Raw genomic sequence first — 17,246 nt, 5'->3', positions numbered from 1 at the left:
ATTGCAGAACAACAAAACATATTAGAAAGAAAGCTTGGACTCGCGGAAGAAGAATATGTAAAAAAAAAACCTTCGCAGTCTAAGTTGGGGGAGCTCAATGCCATCCGGTGCTCGCTGAACACATTACTGACGCAGAACGCAAAGTCAAATTTGTTAAACAAAGATTGTTTGAATATGGGGATAAACCAGGTAGATACCTTTCCTGTCTTACAAAAACACGGAAGACCTCCCAAACAATTGCTTCAATTTCTGACCGGAGGGGTTTATGTTCCACCGACCCAGAGAAAATAAATGCAGCTTTCTTTGAATTTTACAAAAATTTGTACCAATCTGAGCAATGTGACAACTCTCAATCTTTTTTCTTTTTTTTTTTCCGTTTTCTCCAAAGAGTTTTTGCGGCGCTAGTGGCTCGTATTTTTTCGACAGTATTCAGACAGGAAGGAGGGTGAGGAGGACATGCGGCAAAGGTCGTCGGGACCGGGAGTCGAACCCGTGACGTCCGCGTCGAGGACTAAGGCCTCCAAACGTGGGGTGTGCTAACCCCCTGCGCCACCACAGCACGCCCCACAACTCTCAATCTTTAATGGAAACATTTTTCTAAAAAATTAAGCTGCCCAATTTGCCAGAGGACAAAAAGAAAGATCTAAATGCAGAAATATCGGAGGCAGAGGTGGAAGGAGCCATCAGATCCCTCCTGGGAGGGAAAGCACCGGGCCCGGATGGGCTCACTTAGGAATTCTACAAAACCTTTATGGATCTGCTGTCAAAGCCCTATGTGTCCATGCTGAATGACTCATTTGGTACCGGTGTCCTCCCCCCTTCCCTCTAAGAAGCAAATATATCCTAAATTCTTACGAAATCAAAACCTCCAGAAAATTGTGGCTCTTCCAGACTCATCTCATTACTTAATGTAGATTTGAAAATACTGTCCAAAATTCTAGCAACAAGCTTGGAAAACATTTTACCCCTTTTGATAGGGATAGACGAAACGGGTTTTATCAAGGGTCGTAATTGCTGCAATAACCTCAGACGTCTTTTGAGTGCGATTCATCTGTGTCAACGGAGGGCGATGGATGGTCTTTCTCTGCGTCTCCTTAGACGCAGAGAAGGCGTTCGACCGCGTGGAATGGTCATATCTTTTTCATACTCTGCATCAATTTGGACTGGGTCCCAACTTTATCAGCTGGATTAAAGTTGTCCTTTGGCTGCAGTTATTACAAATGGGGTGAGGTCTAGAAATTTTGAGATGGGAAGGGGAAACAGGCAGGGCTGCCCCCTTTCGCCTCTTTTATTCACTCTTGCAATTGAACCGATGGCTGAAGCAATTTGTAGTGACCCCACTGTATTCGGTGTCAACATTGATCAGGGGACCCATAAAATTTCTTTATATGCCGACGATGTTCTGTTGTTTCTCTCCAGACCTACCACTTCAGTCGAAAGAGTCATTGCAATTATTAATCAGTTTGGCTCATTCTGGGGATACAAAATAAACTTCTCCAAATCCGAGGCCATGCCCTTGGGTAGACAACTTTATATCCCTAGTTCCCCTTTTAAGTGGTCCCCTGCAGGATTTAAATATCTCGGCATATTTGTCACACCTGTCTTCGATCAGATGTTCAAAACAAACTTTGTCCCATTATTTGAAAAAATTAAGCTAGACCTTGAACGCTGGAATTGTCTTCCCATATCTTGGCTGGGCAGAATTTCGCTTCTCAAGATGAACATTCTCCCTCGTTTGTTGTACCCAATTAGGATGGTTCCTATTTTGTTTACTCAGAGGTGGATCCAAAAATTAAAGAGTTGGTTTGGTTCCTTTATCTGGGCCAAAAGAAGGGCATTCATAAAAATGTCAACACTACAGCTACCAAGAAATATGGGAGGCTTAGATCTTCCAGACCTCAAAAAATATCAATTGAGTTCTCTTAAATTACGCCCGATAGTCGATATCTGGAAACTCATCCACAGTGTGGCTGGATATAGAAGCCTCGTTATGTGATTGCCCTCTTAAAAGCCTGCTTTTTCTTAAAAATCTGAAAACAATAAACAAATGCTGTAACAATCCAATCACTGTGAATACAGTCAAGGCCTGGAAGGCAGTTCAACATATCGAGGGAAGAACTGGGAAGACATCCCCATTTACACCCTTTGTCCAGAACCCTGACTTTCTTCCGGGTGTGTTAGATGCAGGTTTTGGGGAATGGGAGGCTAAAGGTGTTTCCTCTTTGGGCTGTCTTTTTAAGGAGGGGATCCTCGTGTCTTTTAATCAAGTTGTGGAAGCTTTTGGAGTAGGAAAAAATAACCTCTTCCGTTTCTTCCAGCTAAGAGACTTTATTAAAAAAGAAACAACTCTACTCAGGGACACTGAGGTTTCGGGCTTTGGAAAACTGTTTTTCGGAACTCGTGAAGTGTCACTCAGTATGTGCTACAAAACATTAAGATGTCATAAGTGTATCAACTCTGGCCCAGGCCTGGGGAGGGGAGCTGAATATCGAGATTACTGATGAAAAGTGGAGCAGTATCTGGAACTCTGCCAGAAAAATTACTATTTGTAATCGCTCCTGGGCGTTGCAACTTAAATTACTACATAGAGCTCACTTGGCCCCAAACCGGGTGTCTAAGTTTAAACCGGGGTCCTCTTCACTGTGCCCTAAATGCAAAATACATGAAGGCAGGCTCACACACTGTCTTTGGTCATGCCCCAAGATCCAGATATACTGGGAATCTATTCTGATTGAGACTAGGAAAATGATCAAAACTAATATTGATCTCGATCCAGTGTCTCTTCTCCTTGGTCTACCAAATAAACATATCCAAAATCAAAACAAGAGTAAGTTGTATAATGTCCTAATTTTCTGTGCTCGAAAGAACATTTTGTTACAATGGATTTCTAATAAATCTCCTACTATTTTTGGGTGGAAGAAGCTTATTTTGGAATATATCCCTCTCGACTTTCCTCGTCCACTCTAAGACTGACATTTTTGGACTCGTATGGAAGCCCTTCTTGGACTATGCTGAAGGACATGTGTCTACCATCCTGTCTCGAGCATTTATAAATGCTTAGATGTGGACTATATAATGATAGAAGTGTGTATGCCCCCTATCTCATATTTCCATTTGTTTCCTCTGTTCTGCACTGCTGAGCTTTTGTTCTGTGTTAAGTTGTTGTTGTTATTAAACAAAAAAATTAATAACCATATCTATAAAAAAAAACTGTGCAAGCTGAAGGATAATCTAGGTGTTCAGTGTCTGTAGCTAGCAAACTTTGTGCAAGATTTCTAACAATTATCTCCTCTTAGTGGAAGTTTTAGCCTCTGTACTGATATCACATTGTGGACTCTCTCTGCTAAAGACTTTGCAGAGCCGCTCTAAAGCTGAATGAGGGCCTAATCAGAATGTTTCTTGGGACCCAATTCCAGTTCACATGTTTTATAATATTCAATTATAGATCATTGAATTAGTTTTTTTTTGTTGTTGCTTTATTCTTTCTTTTCCATTTCTGTTCTTTTGCTTTTGTCTTTTTTTTTCCTTTTCTCTCTTTTGTTAGACTAGATTATTTTCTCTTCTTTTTTCTCTCTTCCTGCCCTTGTTTGATCTGGCAGACATGTCTGGTGTACAGCGTATAAAGCAGATTAGGTAAAGTCAGAGGTAAAAGAAAAGCTCAATTTCAGAGAGCTGCAGAAAACATACATATGCCACCTAGTAGGTTGAAGTATATTGAAGTTTTCCTGTCCTCACAACATGAGGCGTTTACTAAACGCTTCTGAGGCTTCCTCTGGGACCCTATGCTTTTGTTGGATGAGGCCAAGATTGAGCGTTTTTGTAACAAAAACTTCTGGTGAATCTTCTTCACATTTCCAATTTAGATGCTAGATGGTTTATTTAGTGATTAGAAGATCTTTAGCTGCTTTTAGCTTTTAAACTTGAACCAAAAACTAAAATGTCTCTTTATTTTGCATCTTTATTCCTCCAGCAGCTCTTCTGTTGTTCCAGTAAAAGTTGAACTCTTCCCCTCGATCGCAGCGCTAACTGGAGCATCGACTCTCACCATGACTTTGCGAAGCTGGAACTTGCGAGCTCGAATGTCCTGCATCAGCATCTCGAAGGGCGTCAGGCTGAATTCGGTGGGCAGCGGGTTGAACGGCTGCTCCTGGACCTTCTTCAGCTTCACCCCCTGCCTCAGCTCCTTCATCAGCTGCACCCACAGACGAGCCTGGTGGTGTGGGAAACAACAGTAACACATCTGCTTCTGTCAGCGTGACGGCTCTGCCTGCACCCGGTCAGACACACAGAGCTGACGTTGTCGTTTCTGTGAACTCTGTTGCACCGTCTCACCCAGTCTCTGTGCTTCAGCCCGTCCAGCTCAGCCGCGGATCTGTCCTCCAGAGCTTCTTCAGAGGAAATCTTCTTCAGCATCTGAGTGGCACAAAACAAGTGTCAAACATTTGACTGCTCATGTTTCTGAATCCCTGTGGTTCACTTAAAAGTGATTCAGAGTTGGTGGAAATACTCGAAAAGTGCTATTCACAGGTCCAGTCTGGCTGAGCCTGAGATTCTTTGCAACAGTGAATGAGTAAAGATTTTGTCTGTGGATTTGCAAAGCAGGCGGAGACGAACACAAAAGTTGCTTCTATCACTTGAGATTCTGAGAAAGGTAATTTAAAGTTAGTGGCTGTATCACAGCACAACGGAAAAGTTCACAGGGAATGAATATCTTTGAATGGCACTGTAGGTATTATCAGCATTCAAGACTGGTCACACACATCCTGGTTTTACAGTTACAATTATGTTACAATTATGAACATCTTAACTAAAATTTTAATTTCCTGTGATTAAAATAAATACATTTCAAGCTGTTAAAACATTTAAACCTTACGTTTTATTTTCAGAAAATGCCTAGAAACCCATAAAATGTATATCATTTTAGAACTCGTATGCATAAACTTGGTATTTAACCTCATGAGCATATAGAAGTTTACTTATTTTTTTGTCCTCTACACTAAAATAACTCGTTGAAGCTAGACTAAATGGATGGTTTTGGGCTTTGTTTTGGATTTCTATAAACTGGATGAGTGTGCTTACAGGTTTAAATCACAGTAGGACTTGAACATCACATTAATGTGATGTTGAAGTTCTGGAAGAAACTCGACATTAGAAATGTATTTTCTTCACTTGATTTGTGTTTAAAGTATTCATCCATCGAGTCTTATGGTGACATATTCATGACTTTGGCTACAAATATAAAAAGTCTAGGTTAAACAGCTCATGCAGGATAATTTATTCACAAACATCATAATTTACAAAAACTACTCATTGATATAATGTGTTAAAGCCACTTATTTTTGTCATGTTGCATTCAATTTTTCTAATTATTCTTGTCCCTAAACGTGTAAAGTTTTATCTTCTCGTCTGATTTGGCCCTTGCTTAGGAAACAACCTTTCTGACATGACGGCGCCGTGACGTACCTCCTTTGCATCTTTGATCTTGATGAGGAAGGTCTGCAGCTCCAGCGTCTCTACAAACAGAGCGCGGCAGACGGCCTGGTAGTGCTCCGGGGCCAGGCTCGGGTTGGCCAGACGGGACGCACAGAGCACCACGACCTGACGGAACCAACACACCGGCCTTATCGCTCTCTCCTGCTCCTCATCCTCATCCTCCTCTTCTTCCTGTCCACTGTACCCCTCATCGGTTGCTCCGCTGCCAGCAGAGCTGACGCCCTCGCCGCCCTGGTCCCCGGCCGCCATTCGCTCGATGAGGCGCTCCAGCTGTGGGCTGAGCTCCCGCTCCTCGTTGTCGTCCAGTCCCCAGTCCAGAGCTCGATAGATGGCCACACCGAGGGACTGAACCAGCTGAAGGCATCAAGGAAAGCACAAAGAATAAAAGATTTTTGTTTTTTTAACTATTATTACAAACTATATGATGTTGACATTAAGATATTTCTAAAGTACAGTGTTGAGAATAAATGAGTACATCAGACTTGTCAGAAAACTTTTAGCTTCCTGTCAGAGTCAACATTCACTATTTGACACTATTCTCCAAAATATTCCCACAGATGTGGGCCATCAATTTCAAACATGATCTTGTCATTTTGCACATGCAAAAAAGTTGCAAGAATGATTACACCAATGAATACTCCACTGCGTTCAAAAATGAAAAGAATAATGACATGCCCAACGACAACCACATCGGTCACTGGTTTTCTTAAATGTCAGAAATGTTCATTTGCAAAATGTGTTTTCTTTTTACTTTTATCATTTTAACACATGGAAACAAATAAAATGGATATTTTTTAACATTATTATTCAAATTTATTATTCTCCTAACATTTACTTTCCTTAAATGATTAGTTAAGTTTTTTTTTAATCAGTAACAAAATGTTTCCAGCATTGTGTTGTATAATAATGTTAGGAATGTTATTTTTCAGTAAATTACTAACCAATAAAAGTCAAGTTTAGGTGTTATTTTGTGTAAAGACTCATATAACAAGCTAAATATTCAGCATATTATGAGAAAAAGATTTTAAAAAGTGTTTTGTGCTTCTTACCTGTCGCTCGGCGATTGGTGGAAGAGGAGCTCCATCACTGTCATCTAGAAAAAAACAAAAACATGAAAACCAGTTAAAGCATCGCTGAGAATCAAAAGGTTTCTATGGTCATCAATATTAATAGGACAAAAATGCTTGAACATCGGACAGCACACTTTTAGCATCTCCAATTTAATTGCAGTATTATTGCTGAAAATTACAACAACAGTATTCATTAAGACTAATCCTTATTTTTAAGGATATTTTTCTGTCTCCACTTTTCTCTATGGGCATTTAATGGAAGCTATTTAACGAGTCAAACATCTTATGGATATGGATAACATCAATGTATGACACTTGTATTGCATGATGAAGATTGAAATTCTATACTTGAAAAATATTACATTACGTCTATAGCACAGGTATCAAACTCCAGTCCTCAAGGGCCGCAGTCCTGCAACCTTTAGATGTGCCTCTGCTGCACCACCTGATTAGAGTAATTAGGTCATTAGCAAAGCTCTGGAGAACTGATCTACACAAGGAGGAGGTAATTAAGCCATTTCATTCCAGTGTTTTGTACCTGTGGCACATCTAAAAACTGCAGCACACCGGCCCTTGAGGACTGGAGTTTGACACCCCTGATCTATAGCATCTTTATGGAGCTATATGAACTGAATTGTGTAAATAGATAAACTTTTTAATGATATACAGTACAGACCAAAAGTTTGGACACACCTTTTAATTCAATGAGTTTCCTTTATTTTCATGACTATTGACATTGTAGATTCACACTGAAGGCATCAAAACTATGAATAACACATGTGGAAATATGCACTAAACAAAAAAGTGTAAAACAACTGAAAATACCCCTTATATTCTAGTTTCTTCAAAGTAGCAACCTTTTGCTGTGATTACTGCTTTGCACACACTCTGCATTTTCTTGATGAGCTTCAAGAGGTCGTCACCTGAAATGGTTTTCACTTCATAGGTGTGCCCTGTCAGGTTAATAAGTGGGATTTATTGCCTTATAAATAGTCATGAAAATAAAGAAAACCCATTTTAATTAGAAGGTGTGTCCAAACTTTTGGTCTGTACTGTATATATAATGTATTGAGATGAGTCTGTATAAATGGGTGGTAACTGGTAGCTGGAGAGCAACTGATTTAATATCTAACTTGATGGCTCAGTAATGAAGCTGTAAAGAACGGCAGAAAAGCTGGCTGCAGCACTCTATATCAGGAAGAAACTAGAATACAAGCAATCACAGAAAGAGAATGACCTGCGAAACGACAAAATACTAAATGAAACTCCTTAGAGTCATGACGAACAGCAGACAATGAGTAGATTATAGAAAATAACTTTAAATTATCGACTGTCAAAGCAAAACAAAACATCCACAAGGTGAGTAAGAAGTGGTGCATGATGAACACAGCTAATCATCATTATCTGTGTATGGGTGAGTAAAAAGGAACCACGCAGGAGGAAGACGAGTGGAAATGACGAGGACCAGACAAAATAATAACAGAGGAGGAGATGACAGAGGAGAATTAGCAACAATGGCCAGGTATGAATTGCAGACAGCAGGTTACAATGCTTGCAGCACAGGGCAGATTATATAGGCTTTCAGAGTTAAACACGAACCAAAACAAATACATCCTGAAGCTAAGAAGAGCTTAAAGAACTGAAATAAAACCAGAGAAGCTCAACAGATCATCACATCTATTCAGAATCTCTGCAGAAAACACATCACACCAAGACCAAATCTAGAAGAAATGTCCACTCTTGATGGAATAATGAGCTGATACAAGCAGTCTAACTAGTCAGGCTATCTGCACCTGTAGCTAGTCTGCTGAAAACAGACTTGTTTTTACTTGCCAACTGGAGTTTTAAAACAGCAGTAAGTAACTCAATACAAGCGACAGGTTTTACTGTACTCCATTGTTTTCCTATTCGTGTTCACAACCGTAAATATTTCCAAACATGATTTTGAAAGGTGTGGAAGCACGGAAAGCCATTTTGGAGATTAATCAAATGTTTTCCAGAGTCCTCTGGCATCAAATAAACAATGTTAAAGCCACATGTGTATAAAATGAAAAAAAACATATTTAAGAAATCAAGGTGAACATGTTACATATGTTATATAACATCATAACATGTTTTTTGTGGCCTAATGTCACATTTGAAGTTAAGTTCAGGTTGAAATTTGGTACTTTTAGCGAAATATGTTTATGCCACAATTTCAAATAACTGCGTTTGTTTGACTCCATTTAGTTCATCTCAACTGGAGTTTTTGACCGCAGATGGGTTAGCTTGGTGTGGCCGTGTCAAAGAGTCAAACAAGCCTTTCCTCTTGGCTCAGATGTCAGTAACAACACCCGAGGAGGCCTGAAACTCCTTTATCAGCAACTCAACAGACAAACGGGAGACTGGACGAACACAAATATAGATCAGGGAGAAAAGATGTGAGGCTATTCATCAGAAAACCTAAAAATTACTGTACAAAACTGGAAACTGAAGGCAGCAACTACACAGTGTTTATTATTATCAAAAAGCAATAAATTCTAAAATATTACAATTGCTCTACATTCCTGTGTTTTATGCATAACCAGATTAATTATTATTTCATTGGAAATAGAAATAGAACGTTTAACTTGTTTTTCCCGGATAATTCTGAGTTAAATAAAAGATAAAACTACATTTCTAAGACTTCAGCAGCGTTTAAAGATGACACATTGTTAGTAAAGGCATCTGCACCATCCAGAGTCGGACTCTCGGGGCGGTGAATCGAGTTTTTGCCCTGTAGGTCTGTTTGTGCTGCAGGACGCAGTTCTAATCTTTCGCTGTCTACAACAAAGCGCTGGCAGCAGGGCGTGAGCGCATCGACCATCAGAGCCTCGGCCTGTTTTCTGTGTGAAAAGAGACGCTGCTTCCATCAGCAACAAAAGGAGAGTCCATTACAAAGCCCTCCACTCAGGAAGGAGACGATAACATGAAGCCCTGTAAACCTGTCGGGCAGGTCCGCAATAATGCAGGGCCCGGGTCACGGAGTGAAACCGATGATACCTTCCCACAGCTAAGGCCCAGTGAACACAAAAGAGGGGAAGGATCTGCAGTGAAAATCCCCCAGCAGCCCTGCAGCTCAGCTCCTGGAAAAACACACAGTGAGCCATGCGCTCTGGAAAATGGGAGGCGGCTGCTAATGTACCGGTTATCATCTTGGAGCTGCGCCACTCCTTACAGCACCTTGCAAAAGTATTCCCACCCCTTAAACTTTCCTTTTTCCTCTGCATGTTTCAGCCATAAACATCAACATGGTTTATTTGGGATTTTAAGTGACAGACCGACACAAAGCGGAGGATGATTTTGAGTGGGTGCAAAAGGACAAGTAAAATTCTGAAAGGTGTGGCATGCATTTATATTCTAACCCAGTGATACAATAGTTTGTACAAACATTTTCTCACAGCAAATACGACTGTGAGTTTTTCGGCGTTGAACTTGAAAATAGCTCAAACTCAGATTAAACAGAGTGGAAGAGTGAACAAGTTTCATGTCTTTGAACAGATTTCTTAATCGGTTTTAGATCTGGACTTTGACTGGACCATTCCAACACATAAATGTGCTTTCTTCTAATTGAGGGGTGCACTGACATGCAAATTTAGCAGAAATGTTAGAATTTCTGTTATAATTTACATTTACTGATATTATACACATTTTCCTTCCGTTTTTCACCACTGTCAGAAAATGACCACATTGCTGACGTTGCTTCTCTGCTTCGGTTCACACTCCACAATCCTGAGTGGCATCACCGTCACATGACCAAACCAAGACTACATGGTCTCCTTCCACCCCTCCAGAAACATACAAAACCACCTACAAGATGGAAATAATCAGCAGTTATTATTGTTGTCTCGGTAGCTCTTTTCTTATTGTCAACGTCTTGCTGAAAGTATCAAGTCCACTCCAGAATCAAGCCTTTATCGTTTACTTAATTCCCTCTAAATGTGACGAAATGCAAGGGCTATGAATGTTTGTGCAAGGTATTATAAGTTCGATTTTTCCCATCAGCTAAAAAAATTATTTGTAATGTTCTGATTAGCTCTGATTTGTACTCCACATTCAAACTCAGACCAAATTTACAGCTTTGAACTTGGCCCTGTTAATGAAAATGGCTGAACCCAAATGGTACATGAAGTTTTCATCCGTTTATCAGGCAGTGATCGTTAACCGAGAGCCTCCTCCAGGACATCTACAGCTCTGCCCACAAAAATGTAAATAAAACAACGCAAAAGCCCAGCGATGCCTTATTCAGTCTGAGTTAACGATAGTCAGAGCTAACCTGGATCAGGCTTTAGAGAAGGTTTAAAGGAGCAGTAACCTATTTTTAGGGAGTGTTTATTACCTAATGCAGGTTTTCCAAACACAGTACTTTAAGTGAAACACATGGGTCCAAGCCTGGGTAAGTTAAGGAAACATTTTTATTTTTGCATGATATTTCATGCACCATATGGTTTGTTTATATGGTAGAAACAAACCATATATCAATTTGTACCGAACAGTTGCATGATTAAAAGAAATTTGAGTGAGCCGACATCCAGCCTGGTTCTGGTCCTTGGCGCAACACACCCGTGGTGAAACATTGGACAGAACTATACAACCGAATGCCTAAAATCCTACAGCTCAGTCAGCTCTGCGGAGGAAGCTCGTTTCACCTCTTTGCATCCGAGATCTCGTTCTTTCAGTCATTATTCATATCTCAAACTCAGACTCCCACCCCATCTCATCATTAGTGTCATTCTGTTGTGGAAAGTCAAAGCAGATATTGAATAAAAGTAGAGCAACTGCCTAAACAAGACCTTCTCGCTACATTTATATTCACTCATTTCTGCATCGCTTTTAGCCCAAACTCAAAGCCACTGTGGAGAAAATAAACACCCACAAGCTGTAGCCCCTCCTAATCCATTGGCTTAAACAGAGGAGACAGATTTTTATCGCAGAGAAAAACAACCTTATGCATAAAGACATACGGCCTGTGACATCTACGCAGAGCATCTTTCTGCCAACCAAAACGTAAACATATCATCGGGTTTCCGAGTTCTCCGGCAGACTTGACGATAAGTCCTGCTGGATCTGACAGAACTCCTCGCTGTTAGTCACACACAGTTTACTCCGGCTAATGACGGATCGCTTTCATCCTCAGAAGCCTGACACCTCCCCGTTTCCTTCGTTAAGACGCAGTAACTCAAAAGCTCCCTCAGTGTGGACTTTGCCGCCTGTTGCCATGGAAATGAGGAAGGACAAATGTGACAGAAGAAAAAGCAAACTGGGTTCAGAGGAACAGGCTTGATAATGAGTGATCAGAGGAGGCAAACAGTACAGAAGAAATAGGAGAGTGTGAAAGCAGCCATTGTATGAGCTGGAGCCACGTCCATAAATCTACCAAAACTAAAAAAGAGGTTCAGATGTCAGTGCAGGAAAAGGCTGCTGCATGTTACCTGTGATGATTGTGATGTTTTCTGACTTTAAGACACTTGCTGCTCAGTTTTAAAAAGCCAAATGTGAATAAACCCAATACTTGACATTGTAAAGTATTCATTCCCCTTGATCTTTCCACAGTTTCCTTTTGTAATCACAAACTCTGATGTATTTTACTGGTATTTTGGAGTATTTTTATATTTAGACACTGTTTTTGCCAGACAGCTCAAGTTCAATCAAGAATACTTTTACACTTTTCAACATATTTCTCATCTTCTGATACTTGAACTTGCAGCATCTAACTGATCTATAGATGCTGGAAGTTCTGCAAAGAAAAACAAAGTATCCTATGTGAGCTCTCGGCTCTTCCGGGCAGATTTTATGACCTAAAACAAAACTGAGATAATGTAAAACTTTACAAGGCTTTTATCATAGAACGTTTATCACTGTCAGTGTACGACTATACTCATAAAATGACTTCATCAGTCTTTATCTATACACACCTATGCACCTAAAAGCAACAGTCACGCCTAATATGTGCAGTTTAAAAGGCTGTGCCTGTTTCATTTTGGACTTTTTACCTCATTATCAACACTTTTTCTCAAGACATGCAAAAACTAAAATGAGATAGTCAGTAAATCAGTACTAATGGAAAAAAATTTTCAATTGAATGCAAACTATCATAGTCTACAATGAGTTGCTTTGGTTTCTTGGTGGGTAAGGTCGGTGGTGCAAACGGCTTTTATCTGGCAGGAGCCATTTTTATATGTGGACCTTGACTTCCTGAGGACCTTCTGTGTAAGAGAATCAAGACGAACCTCAATCTCTGAAGTTTATACAAGAGCTCCAATGACTCAGAGCAAAGATTAGAGTTATTTAAAGTCCAATTATTCCACAACTTCTGCTTAGAGTTTTCAGATTAGATTACAGCTCAGAGGAAGTTGAAAGAGGATTGTTCAAGTTAAATGGATGATAAAATAAACCTCACTGCTGTCAGAAGTTGAGTCCACATAAATATAGTGAAGGTCTTGTGATTGCGTAGGCATATTTATATTCTTTAATACGGTCTGGGTTTGAAATGACAACAGGATTTCCAGATCCTACATCCTTTCAAACAGGGTCAGTGGATCCTGTGACCACAAAGTCTTCAGCCAGACTTGCTACAAAGACTAAAAGACACAAAAACCTCTTCCTCCTTGAACAAGAACTTTTGAACAAATATTTGTCTAAAATTAGACCTGAACTGAACATAGCTCAAGACGCTGTTCACGGTGAAATCATTATAGGAAGTTCAGGAAGTCCTTCACTGATCTTCTGTTTCAAGAAAACCTGCTGAAGCATAGATCAGTGTGCTCCAACTTTGTTTTGGTCGTTGGTGCGTCATACTGCATTTACTGTTCAAATAAAAGGTAACCAGTTTGGTACCACAGCTTGAGAACTTTGGGCTTAACTAATCTTAAAACACTTTCAAATTTGAACACATATTTAGGAGAAGTGCTGGTACTTTTGAGATCTGGAGCGCAAAACTTAATTTGAATCCATCTAAAGTCTACAGAAATTAATTTTAACACCAGATTTATTATTTCACACATATCTGCTATAGCCCATGAAATCTTTACAAGCTGCCACTAGAATGTACTCCCCCATATTGTTATTTTTCCACCAAAACTGCAGAGACGGATCTCAGGCGCTGAGCTCCACATGGCAGGTGGCTGATGAGCGCTCCTATGCAGCTGCGTCGTAACAATTCAGCCTTTTATGGGCCCATTGCGGCACCGCGGCTCATGTTACCGCGGCTGCTTGGGCTCAGATTTGTGCTCCCTCTGATGGGAAGAGTCAGAGCCACAGCTGATGTCAGCAGCGTCTGAAAAACTGCACACCGGCTCTTGTGTTTACCATCAAATCCGGCAAGTCTGCTTTCATCTCCCAGGGTACCGGTGATGCTGGAGGAAACAGCAGTGAAGGAGGAGAGGCCCACGGGCCCCGACGATGTGAGGATTATTTCATGTTTTTGTGCTTGTGAGCACACAAGAGGACAGGAAAAATGGGATAACAGGAAAGTGGGAATGTTTTACTTGAAGATATCCATCACAGAACGACACATTAGTTAAAAACTCTACGAACAGCTACAGTCTGGATCCGGGTTGTTTTCTCTCTGTAGAGTTTTAAAAAACACAACTTGTTTTCTCGATATGTCGTCCATTTTATGGCATGGAAACCACAAGCCCGGTGGCCATCATGTCGGTGCATTTTTAAAAACTCAACTTTATATCTTAGGTTTTTTTTGTTTTTTTTACTAACATATACTGAAAAAGAAATGAGAATGGAGCTCCAACTTTTCAAAAAATTCTGTTAATTGGTCACAAGTAGGTTAGGTTAGGTTAAACTTTATTAATCCCATAGGGAAATTAAGATTATCTGTTGCTCACACATTAATTCACATCCACACAACATTAAAATCGTACATCTGGAGACATCCATAAAAGTTACAAGAATATAATAAATAAATACATTCCCACTAAAAGAAGTCTAGTAAAAGTGCTTAAATATGTAAAAAAAAAAACTAGTTGCCCCGTCTCCCTCCTTCCCCCCCCCCCCACACACACACAAATAGCAGCATTGTAAAGCCTAAGTAATAATAAGTAAGTAATTGAATAAAGTTTGTCAGACTTACTTTATTTTCATTTACAGCCTAATAAACTTAACAACTTCATATGATTATTTGTGACCAGTTAGCACAATATATTTAAGTTGGATCACCTGTTCTCTTTTTTCAGTGTATGTATGCAGAAAGCAGATTAACTTGGCTGAAGGTCATGATATTACCACAGAAAACCAATAAAGGTTTTTATTAACCATGTCTGGAGGCATGTAAAGAAGTAATCCAACCTGTTAAAATAAAAGCCCCCCCCCCCCCCCCCCCAACACTGACGCCACCGATGCGTTCACTGGCGTCAGAAACAACAGGACACTTCTCATTCCCCCAGAGGGATCTCTGAGGAGAATCTACTAAACGTTAGTCAGGAAGTTTCAATGTCTTTTTAACGCACCTACAAGCTTACAGTGTTCCCTCAACCAGGCAAACAATACCTGTAATTGATTGTGCAATGATTACACATAAAAATTAAAATGCCTCTTTTCTTTATTGGCGCCACATAAACAGTTTCATTAGATTCAGTGAAAGACTTTGTTCTAAACCACTATAGTTCTGGCTGCATGCTTAGGGACATTTTCCTGGAAAGTGAACATCATTTTCAGCAAACTTTAAAATCGGCTAAACTTCTGACTGTCCTGCACGGACTCTTCCACCTGAGCTGTGGATCTCTGCTGCTTCTGCTTCTACTCTCTCTTTGCCCAACAGATATATTTTTGAGATGTTTAAATGGACTCTAAAGTTCTCCACAACTTTACTTTTAGGTTTGTAGGTGTGTCACTAAGGCTTTCCAACAAACTCTGCAGAGCAGCTGCATCCATATGCCATTAAATTAATAAACACAGGTGGAATCAATCAGTTCACTTCTTCTTGAGTACAGCTGGTTAAGATAGGTTTTATTTTCAAAGAATCAGAGTAAGTGGGGGGCAAATACAAAGTTTACGCTATAAAAATATATATATATATATTTCTCTCTCCACTTCAGACAGATGCTGATGGTGTTTGTGTAAAAAAAGAAAAAAAAATCAAGGTGTATGTATGTCTCTGTAGAGCACTGTAGCACTTTAAAACGTGGATTTAAGTTTTCCACAGATGGTTAAATATGCACACATAGTTTGGCCTCCAGTTGTCTCCATGCGGACTCTGGAGCAGATCCCCTAGACCGCAGTGAGGACATAAATACTTCACATCCGGGAAGATATTGTGTCGGTGCAAGCTCAATTCAAACGGGAATTTCGGAAAAATAGGAGACCGCGTAAAAACCTTGTTTGCTTCGATCCACTTTTCCTCGTCTCTAAAAACGGTCCTTAAATGAAAGGAATCTCCTTTAAGTAAAGCTTTACTCTTTGAATAATTAATAATTTACCGGTACACAGTCATCCCTGTTGGCAGTGGATGTGAGGTTATTCTAAATATGCATTGCACGAGGAAATTTCACTTCAAATTATTTGTTTTAAAAGAATTTGAAATACTAAAGCACAAGATCGGGTGAAAATGTGAATTCTAGCTGGGAAGGGAATTGTTCCTCTGTGCCAAACTCCCCTGGAAAACCATCTAATTTTAGAAAGAGCTGCTTTTCTCCCCACAATATCCAAAGCAAAAAACATTATTTAAGGTTTCTAATGAGAGATTTAATAGTATTATTACATTCCGCAGCATTACGGAGCATTAGAACCCATAGTTCATTAGTACACTTTGCAGACTTCAGCACTCAAACTGTTTACAAACTAATAAGCGGATGTTTTTTTTTTATTATTCATTTTATTTATTTTTGCCGAATATGGAAAGGGATATTTAGGTTATAACCGACATTTTAAAAACTAGAATACCTGGTTTAATGATGATTTCCCGCGTTTGTTTTGATTCGGGATGTAAGTTTGGGGGCGATAGGAGCAGTTGGGGTTCGGTCCTACCGTCGGGTTGCGGCTCCTCCTTTAACGACACGGTTCCGTCCCGGTGCAGGAGGATAGAGGACGGGTCCTTCACCCGACCGGGTCTCCCGGGCGGCGGGCGGGGCACCCTGAGCCCGCTGCAGCACTGGTAGCACACCGCCCATGCCTGCTCCTCGTTGATGGGCTGCTCGTAGGACTTCAGCACCTCCTCCAGAGACAGCTCCCGGGGCTCGGCCAGGTCCCGCACCGCCGCGCGGTCCGTGGGGGCGGTTACACGGGGATCCCCGACCTCTGCGCTTCGGTTGGTGGATCTGGCCATGACTGCGATGCCGCGGAGCCCATGCTTCACTTCGTGAGCAGCGGGGACATTGCCGCCGAGCGCTGCTTGGCCCGGTCTCCTGCGTACAGCTTGATGTGTCGTCTACTACCGCAGCTGCACCGCGTTATCTTCTGCGCTGTCAAGGCAACGAGTGGATACGACTACATCCGGTTTGGCGTCTTACACAAATAAAAGCATTCTAAATTGCAAAATAAAATCAGTGAACTAAACTGGAATAATTTTTTTTATTTAAAGAAAAAGTTGCAACTTTTAAGCCAGTACTTAATTTCTTTTCCTCAGTGGCCTTTTCTAATATATATTCTTTGGACATACATGTATATGTATGTACTGTACATACATGTATGTTTGGTCAAACATCAAAGACTCAG

The 17,246-nt window shown here is 40.5% G+C and overlaps 1 protein-coding gene across 2 annotated transcripts in view; it reads right to left on the bottom strand.

The window, feature by feature from the left end:
* The window catches only part of spire2 (spire-type actin nucleation factor 2), a 37,651-nt gene extending 20,489 nt beyond the window's left edge, over positions 1 to 17,162 (bottom strand). The window contains exons 1-5 of one of the 2 annotated variants that reach the window (XM_032548713.1): positions 16,560 to 17,162; positions 6,543 to 6,586; positions 5,464 to 5,847; positions 4,333 to 4,413; positions 4,046 to 4,210 (exon numbers count right to left, since the gene is read on the bottom strand). In XM_032548713.1, coding sequence (XP_032404604.1) covers positions 4,046 to 4,210; positions 4,333 to 4,413; positions 5,464 to 5,847; positions 6,543 to 6,586; positions 16,560 to 16,857 — 972 coding nt within the window. In that variant the 5' untranslated portion in view covers positions 16,858 to 17,162. The remainder of the gene's footprint in view (positions 1 to 4,045; positions 4,211 to 4,332; positions 4,414 to 5,463; positions 5,848 to 6,542; positions 6,587 to 16,559) is intronic. The other variant, XM_032548703.1, reaches the window with a different exon arrangement.
* Positions 17,163 to 17,246: the final 84 nt, after the last annotated feature.

This window comes from Xiphophorus hellerii, chromosome 2 (genome assembly GCF_003331165.1).
Source record: "Xiphophorus hellerii strain 12219 chromosome 2, Xiphophorus_hellerii-4.1, whole genome shotgun sequence".
Lineage (NCBI taxonomy): Eukaryota > Metazoa > Chordata > Actinopteri > Cyprinodontiformes > Poeciliidae > Xiphophorus > Xiphophorus hellerii.
Note: the sequence above shows the minus strand (reverse complement) of the source record. Positions and strands in the feature narration are given on the sequence as shown.